Source organism: Gordionus sp. m RMFG-2023, chromosome 5 (assembly GCF_954871325.1).
Source record: "Gordionus sp. m RMFG-2023 chromosome 5, tfGorSpeb1-WG-v2, whole genome shotgun sequence".
NCBI lineage: Eukaryota > Metazoa > Nematomorpha > Gordioida > Chordodea > Parachordodidae > Gordionus > Gordionus sp. m RMFG-2023.
In genome coordinates, this window is record NC_088779.1 from 23,836,713 (window position 1) to 23,846,296 (window position 9,584).

Consider the following 9,584-nt stretch of genomic DNA (forward strand, 5'->3'; position numbering starts at 1 on the left):
TAAAACTAAAATTAACTATTCAAATTTAAATTTATTTAAATATATAATCAATCAACATATTATAAACTAAATAGTTAAATATTTATATTATGAATATAAATCAATTTACCTTAAATAAACTAATGTATCAATTAGTTTGAATCTTCTTAACGCTTTAGTTCCCTAAAATAGTATGTAATGGTTAGTACTGAAGATCTACATGTACAAGGTTAAATTGTTTTTCTTCGGCACCAGTATATTGCAAGTGAGTGAAAACTATGTGTTGAAGTTATGTATAGAAGGTTGATTATATTTTTTATCAATGTTAAATAGATCAATAAATTGACGTAATATACGTATTATAGTGGACATTTAATTTCTAGCCTTTGATTTCTGCATACCTAAATAAATTAGGATAAATATATATATAATATAAAAAATTTAATGATCGCGAATGGTAAAAAATGAGAGTTTTTATACTCATAAATTAAATTATTATTTTCAGTTATCGCTATTCAAAATAAATTTAAACAATTTATAAACTAAAAAAAAACTAAATATTTAAATCTATTTTCAATTTGCTTATTTCTGTTTATCATAAATATAGTCTACCGTTAAACATGAAAATTACACAAAATAAAATTTGAATATATCGACCAAACCAATATTATAATATAATTAAACGTACTTATGACAAGAAAAATTTGAATATATCGATAAGTCATATAATTAAACGAACTCATAACAAGAAATATTTGCATAAATAAAGTAATATTGTCTAACTATCTACATAATCACGACAGTGTATTATGTCACATTTTCATACATGCCAAGGCCAACGCTGATAGCGAATATCAGGCACCGTCTCAAAGTCTATTTATTTCTTAAAAATTCCAATAATCTATTTTTATAGTTGATTTAACTCTTATAATTTTTTTTCAGTTAAGTTTTTCTTCTTTTTCCAGCAATATTTCTCAAAATTTTGACCGAGATACGGTCTTATTCAATTTTATAAAAAAACAACTCAATCTCGAGAAAGGTTTAAATACGGCAGATACTCTTGATCTTTGAATTTGTCAGAATGTTGTAGACATAAAGAAAATATATTATTAGAGAGAATGTTATATCTAAAGAGTAAAGGAATAAAAGCCTTCATAATCATGGTGGATGAGGTAGTAGATTTCATATCAAAAAATATTTAAAGTAATAACATTAATAAGCAAATTTAAACATATTTAAAGATTTAACATAGTTACCTATTGTTATCGTAATTTTGTTGATATTAGTTAGCCATTTTAATTTAGTGATATATTTTATATATTCCTCGAGAATATAATCAAATCAGAATTAATTCAAAATGAATACGGGAGGAGATTCCTTATTGTAACTTTTATTAATATCGAGTATAAACTTTAAATTATGCTATAGAAATAAACCCAAGACCGAGATGACTGCCGAGGAATTAGATAAAAGGGAGCAAGAAGAGATGGAAACTGGACCTCTTTCTGTTCTTTTAAATTCTGTGAAAAATAATACCCAAGTTTTGATCAATTGTAGAAACAACAAAAAGCTTTTTGGGAGAGTAAAAGCATTTGATAGGTAAAATTATTTTAAGCATGATCTAAGATTGCATATAATTGATTTTTAAAAATATTTTTTCTTTAGACATTGCAACATGATTTTGGAAAATGTCAAAGAGATGTGGGTAGACCGACCAAAGGCTGTTAAGGGAAAGAAAGGAAAACCTGTAAATAAAGAACGGTTTATATCAAAAATGTTTCTAAGGGGAGATTCTGTTATTATAGTGCTCAGGAATCCATTAGCACTTGCGAAATAATTTAAATTTATAATGTAATATAAATATATATATATGTTTCTTCCTTATTGTATAAATTTTATATTGATATCTATGATTGTTATTTTTACTAATAAAAAATTTGATTCAATTATTAGTCTGAATATAAATGTATTCAATTTCATCAAATTTATTATACCTACTAGTGGTGTATCTGGGTTTTAATTTCTGAGCTCATCCAAAAATAACTGAAATATATCCCACACCCCTAATATACAGCTTTTTGTGTTTATTTCATGACTAAATTTAAATAAACTTTGATAATTAAATATCACTCACTTGGGAATGAGTAAAGATTGTCTTATCTTGCTTGATCATTTTTCAAAAATCAAGGCAAATATTTTAAATAATTTTTTTAGGATGAAATAATAAACTGGGGCATGTTAATTCACTTCAATTTATTTCAACCTTTTATTAAATAAGTGAAAAGCCAAAAAGATTTATAAAATATTTAATTTTATCAAGAATCAATGTGTTTTAACTAGGAACATAAAGAAAACGTTATTTTTTATATTACTACACAAGCCTTACTAATAATATAATTTATTAACCTTTTAGAAATCTTAAATATAATTATTGGAGTGGTACTGTTATCACTCTTTGGAGACCGCTATTAAATTGATATTGGCTCATTGGCATTCTGATTTTGATCATTTTCAATATATAGATATATTATGTTTTTGGATAAAATTTATAATCTTCAATTTATTTTTCCTTCTGCTATTGTCTAATAGACCCCAAACCATATTTATATAGAAAGGAAATTATATTTCTTCAATATTAATGATTATGATAAATTAATAATTGACTAGAGTTTTATATTCAATTATTCATTAGTGTACTTTATTCCCAAACTGCCCCCCCCCCCATTTTTTTAAAAAAAATTATTGATTCCTAAGAAATATTTTTTGGATAAATTTAAAAAAATATATATAATGGGAGAAAAATAGCTGCTCTCAAAATCACTATCGGTTTAAAAAAATCATTCATGTCTACTAAAATACCTAATAGCGCCAACTGAACCCTATATATATTGTAATGAGGAACAAGTCGAAAATGTAGTTATTTGGTCGGTGAAGTTGAAAATGATCATAGTGCCAAGATTCCGAATAAGAAAAATGAGCCTGAGCTACCAAAAACAAAATGGAAAGGTTAGATTTTTTAGTTCTTATTGCAAATATTTTTCAACTGATTTAAATCACGTATTACCAAATAGGTCAAATTTGGTGTAGTAATAGTCCGATTTGGGGTCGATTTTTAATAACGGCGAGATTAAAATCATAACCTAATAATATTATGTAATCCTCGAGAGAGATTTTGCTCATAGATTGCAGAATCTTTTAAAAATCAGATTTTTTATCAACACTACGAACCACTCAAATAAACCTACTAATAATGGAAGAGGATTTTCTTAAAATTTTATAAACACGAATAGGTTGAATTGATGCTGATGTTGCTTTCCTTGTAAGTTCTATAACTTAACTTCAATGTAGCCAAATAAAAATGTTCAAATAATATAAAATAAACCTTTATTTGCCTTATTATGGCGATCTCCTATGCCGACATTTTAGTTTTTTTTTAAATTTTTATTTTAGCATTCATCGCCAATCATGATTTTCTTCTTACCATAATCAGGCCCAAAAGAAAGTAGGCAATTTAAACGGCTTCTGGAAAATGTACCTCGAAAGTTTTTCCTCGAGGTCTTTTCTTGATTGAAAACTTTTTCCTGTTTGTGTGGGACTTTTCCTCTTTCGATAGAAGACCATTTTCACTTTTTCGATAGAACATTTTCTTAAGTCTTTCATAATTTTTCCCTTTTTCCATGCCTTTATCTTTTTTGATCAGACTTTTTCCTATTCTTGATCGAACTTTTTCCTTTTTTGTAATGTGCAAAACCCCCTTGTATCTCCAACGATGTCAAATTAGATGCTGAATCTTTTTATAACCTTCGTTGGGGCGTAGAATTCGATAACTAGAAGATTATTAAAATTCTATTCTAACTTTTTCAGCTCCATTGAGAGATTTAAATGACATATATGTCGTATTGGGATATGGAATCCATGGGGATCGGAGATTTCTAAATTTTGTATCATTTACTAAGGGCGATTTATAAATTTGGAAAGTCTAACCGGAAAGGAATTCCAGCTTATGTAGAATTAATTCAATAAATTATTGCCATTAAATTTTGCTGTATTAATCAATTTATTAAGAAAAACCTATCCAAAAAATTTACGCAAGCTTCGAGATTTCGTTAATAAATGTCCTAACCATTCTGCTATCTATGAGAAAAATCTCCAAGCTTGGTTAATATTTTTGGTTAAAATATCGGGTAAGCCATTTTTAAAAATTAAGCCGTTTGAACAGACACTAGTTTTTTTAAAAAAAATATTTTTTAATTTTCTAAAATAAATTATTTTAAAAATTTTATAATAGATTAGTGATTGACGTTCTTCTTTACCCTTTTTTTTTGGCAATAACTTAACTACGTTTTCAATTTTAAAAGAAAATAAATACGTTTTAATAATAAATGTCTTCGATGACTTACGCTTGCAATTTTATTTTTAAAAATTTTGATATTTTTAATATTATGTAACAATTACATTTTTGCGAAAATAAAATAATAATTGACTGTTATTTTATTTTCAAAGATCTGCAGAGGTACCATGGATTCTTTTAAAATGTATCTTATTTATTTTTAATTTTTTTAGCTAATAATGGCGATTTAAAATATTTAGTTTTAAAATGGCCTGGCCCCGGTATTTTTTTTAAAAATTTTTTTAAGCCAGGTCCGAATACCCTGGCCAAGCCTGGACAGGTCCCTGGTTATTTTTGTAAAAAAGAATTTAGTAAGTAGATTTTTATAATGTAGTGACAATAACGGGTTAATTTTTTAAAGTATGTACTTATATCTCATCAAATTTCTATACCAATACAAAAATGCATTTACAAATGTGTTACAAATATTCTGTATCAGTTTAAATTAATTTTAAGTCAGAGGCCTTTAGTCCCGGCCCGGGTACGTAGACTAGTATAATTTGATTTTTTAAAATAACCCAGGCAGGGCCTAAAATTTTTTATAAAATGCCCGGATCGGGCCTAAAATCTTTTTAAAAAAAATAATACCTGGGCTGGGTCGTATATTTTAAAACGGAATATTTTAAATCGCCATTATTAGCTATAAAAATAAAAAATAACTATAATAAATTTTAAATAAATCCAGGCCGCTCCGAAATTTTTTTTTAAAAATGAATCCGGCCCATGCAAATGGTATCTCCACAGGTCTCTGTTGTAAGTCAATTTTTCATCATTAACGAGAATTATTAAATCAGATAGACGTTCGAGTAGTGATATAAGAGTAACTTGGTTTTATTAGGATATGGAAAAACATAATTGAAACTATTAACTTTGGGAATGGTTTTCGAGGCATTTATATTTATACTCAACCAAAATTATATAGTTAATACTTTATTTTTAATAGTTTTACACTTACACTGCCCAATCATTGATAATAATATAAATTGTAATATAGTCATAAATATTGTCTCATTTACATATATATTTTATAATTGAATCCCTAACAGGTATTGTACAAATACAATTTAACTATATCAACGTTATTATATAATATTTATAAAATCATTAAATCAACCTATTTCCAGCTATAGGACAATTCTCATTTTCAATCCAATTTTATAAACATATTTGATCATAATTATATTTTTTTTGTATATTTTTATATGTGATATTTTTCAAATTAAATCGTATATTTCCATTTTGTGTTCAAATAACTCAAATATTCGCTCTATGGAGTTGAAAAAAATTTCTTAATTGCCCCTACAAAATTTATGTCTGCCCTCCACCATAGGTGAAACTAGAATCGGGCCTGAATCTTAAGATAAAATGCATTTCATGGCAGATAAAAATATTTAAATAAGTTGGTTCATAATAACTATGCAAAATAAAATGGTTATATTCTGGGAACTTATTGTGGAATATGGGAATAAAATGGTTTCTTTTAATAGAGGTAAAAGGCATTATTGATATTTTCGAAGATCTTTTTCATTAGCTATTGACATTTTGGGTAAAGAAAGTTATTATTATTTTTATTTTATATTATAATATTATTTATATTATTATAGTAATAAATAATTTTCCTTCTAGTCTAAGACATCCCTAGCAAGAAGGCATATTTTATATTGCGCATTCATTTTTTAATAATTTTGTTGTTTATTATAATAATTTTATTTTTTGGTAAAATAGAATTCTATATCTTTAATTAACTATCAAAAAAAAATTTGCGTTAGGAGGTGTCCGGTCCTATTGTGTTGGGACGCGTCCCGTTTTTTTCAATAAATCAGTCCCAACAACGGTCTGTCCTTCTTAAAAAACGCAACCGTTCAAAAAGAAAGAAGACCGGAATGATATATATATATTTAAGTTCACTATCGTATCATGCACTAAGATATATGCTATGATAACATTAAACTATGAATTACATATCACTGGGCCTATTAGACCCCAACTTATATTCAAAAGTAAGGAATTTGAATTTTATTAACTGGATAAAGTCAATGATAAGATAACTACGTTGGAGTATTTTATTGGGTCTTTAGATCCTCTTATTGTAGGTTTTATGCTATGTTAGATTTTTATAAGTTATTTTGGGTTTCCACTTTCTTTTATAAAACTGCTTTTTCCCTAAAAATTTTGAATTATTAGTCGTTATTTTTAAAAGTTACTAACCTTTATTAATTTTTCTTTATTGTTATATATTGTGTACATTTTTGGGAAGGAGGTTGGTAAGGGGGCATGTGGAGGAAAAATATTTATTCGCTTAAAATGATATTTACGAGAACAGGCAAATTTCAAATTGGTGGCTACGCCTATGTAAGGGGATGAATCGGCTTAGCATTTATCAGTAATGGTTTAGTTAGGGTATTCTTTAGTTTCTTACTATATTTTTTTTTATAACATAATGGTATCTCATTACGAACCTTTCCTTATTATTATTATTACCCTTAAATAATTTTTAAAATATGGATATTATTTGGGCAATTGTGAATTAATAATTTTTAAAAAAAAATGCAACAGGAGATGAAGATTTTATCGTTTTATAATTTCTTATACATAGAAATTTTTAAGCTACGAAATACTGCGATCATATATGTCGTTGCCTTATGATAAACGTATCGTAAAATGAGCAATATTCTTAATGATGTTGTTATCATTTTTAAATTAATTAATCTTTAAAAATTATTTATTTATGCAAAGGAATTTTCCAAATTTTAATGATCCTACGCACAATTTTAATCCATCAAATTTTTCGCCAAATCAAAATTCATGTCCCGTGGAAGTAAGGCAAATTTATGAAAAATTAAAAACGTCCCAACCCTTCGCCCCCGACAATTATTTAAACAGTAAAGCTTATGACATCTACAGATCTCAAAAAAATACTTCGAACAATATGAACATTCCATATTGTACAAATCCAACGCCGTTTCATAATATGCTTAATCAAAATTATTTCAATACGCCCTTAGGTAATCAGGCATTGCCGCGGGGATACAATTTGCCACCTCAACAAACCCCTTATTCTAGAATGTTCAACAAATCTTCACCGAATCCACAGTTCACTTTTTCGAATACCGTGAAAAATGAAAACATAGATAACAAAAGACTCCTACTGAGTGGAGTGGATCACAGTAGACTCCCTGCTGGATTAGGAAATTTACATGGTGTAATGCAAAAGGAGGCAATTATAGGCGATGATATTTTAGCCGGTGTAAAATCGGTATCCATGGACTGCCATCAATTTTCGGATAAAATGCAATCGTTATCAAAATCCTTGAACAAAATGGTCGATAAGATCGAGGAAAAACGAAATTTGGTCTTGCAAGACTTCGCAGATATGAGGAGGGGAGCTAAGCCCAAGAAAATATTCGAATTGATGGAAGACATGGGTAGACATAAGATTTATAGGAAGGGAACTAAGTGGGATACTAGTAAACCTCCTAAAGAACGTCGAAAAAAATCTGACAAGGGCTCGAGGCGTAGCGTGGTTAGTGGGGATCTGATAAAATTAAAAGCAGAAAAAAAGAAAAATGTTTGAAAAAGATATACAAATAACACATATTATAATGGTATTCTATATTACTATATACATTATCAAAATTTATATAATATTTAAATTTTTATGGTTAATTCTATTTTTTCAACAATAAATTAAAATGTTTATTTATTGTAATAAACTATTTGAATTTAAAATATAGCTTAAACTATTTATAAAAAAATGTATAATTTTGAAGTATTACTATATAACTCTGGCCCACTACAAACGTAAAGCATTTACCTAATAACGCCAGAAATAAATGATATGCCTAATTGAATTAACGACTGTTGCAATTTATTAAATTTTTTGAAAATTGCTCAGTTTGCATTGGGCCTATAACTCCCATCGCACTTTTAATTTAGTGACAATCAAAAAAATGGGATTAAATATCAATTCTATTGTTTAGATTTAAATGATATATTTAAATTATGTAGATATCTTTCGAGGTTTGCAATAGCTAAATTTTTACCCGAAAGCATCTCCTCCTACCTAACTCACTCTCTCGGAGTTAAAATCGTCACCAGCCGACCCATTTATCTGAAAATATGTTTAACCCACCCGCCAAATTTTTTATAATTACTTGATTGGCTGGTTTGGATTTTTATTTATTTAGGTTTTATTATATTCATACTTAAGCTTATAAAATAAACAATTATTAAATTTTTAAAAAAAAATTTAAAAGCTCGTTCTAATCATTTCGACAGAAAAATTATCTTAAACTCACCCGCCCATTTTTTAAAAATAATTTTAACTACACTCCACATCTTGAAACCATTTCCGGGGGGGGGGTTAAAAACTCGACAATTGCAGACCTCCAATGTAAATATTCTTTTAATGGCTTTTTCCTGGTTTTGTTAAACGGCTAGATTAGAGCCGATTTTTAAAAATGGCTAACTTAATATTTTCAGAAAAAATATTTACTGAAAGCCTTGAGTTTTCGCGAATAAATTGTTCCAGATCTCTGTGCCATCTATGAGCAAAATCTTCAGGCTTGTATCATTTTATGGATAAAATATTGAGTTAGCCATTTTTAAAATTCGGTAATCTAGCCGTTTAACAACGGTAGTTTTTCCTGTGGGCGGTTAATATATTAATATCTGTATCAAATCGATGGCAAAACCCCTTTGAATAAAATATGTAATTGGACTTATTTTTTTCAACAAAATAGAAAAATCCGTTTGGCGTTTTTAAACATTAATTTCACAAATTAGAACCGATATCGCTTTTTTTGCCGTTACCACCTGGATACCAAATTTTAAAAAAAAATGAAACTAACGAACTGCGACAATAATTGATTACTTCTGTAATTAAATTACAACCGTTAAGATTTAGAAGATGAAACTAGCGGACTGCGACTATTACTTCTGTAATTAAATTACAAACGTTAAATTTTAAAACATTTATAAAACAAAATATTAATAATAACATATTATATCCACGTTTGACAGATTGTGAAATACAAATTTAATCCCAACAAAGGATATAATCACTCTTCAAAGTAGACAGTTGCCCAATTTATCAAGGCATTCTCTTATAGTTGTTATTAGGAATTTGATTGGGACTCAAAATTTTTCAAATTAGGTAGTCGGCCGAATTATTAAGAGCCCCAACAAATTAGACAGGTGTGTTTGTATCTTGACT

At 27.6% G+C, this 9,584-nt stretch overlaps 1 protein-coding gene across 1 annotated transcript; it reads left to right on the forward strand.

The window, feature by feature from the left end:
* The first annotated feature begins 1,287 nt into the window (after positions 1 to 1,287).
* On the forward strand, positions 1,288 to 1,863 carry LOC135929663 (small nuclear ribonucleoprotein Sm D2-like). The gene is made up of 3 exons (XM_065466349.1): positions 1,288 to 1,362; positions 1,408 to 1,578; positions 1,645 to 1,863. Exons 1-3 carry the CDS (start codon positions 1,337 to 1,339, stop codon positions 1,814 to 1,816), a joined length of 369 nt encoding a protein of 122 aa, XP_065322421.1. The 5' UTR covers positions 1,288 to 1,336; the 3' UTR covers positions 1,817 to 1,863.
* Positions 1,864 to 9,584: the final 7,721 nt, after the last annotated feature.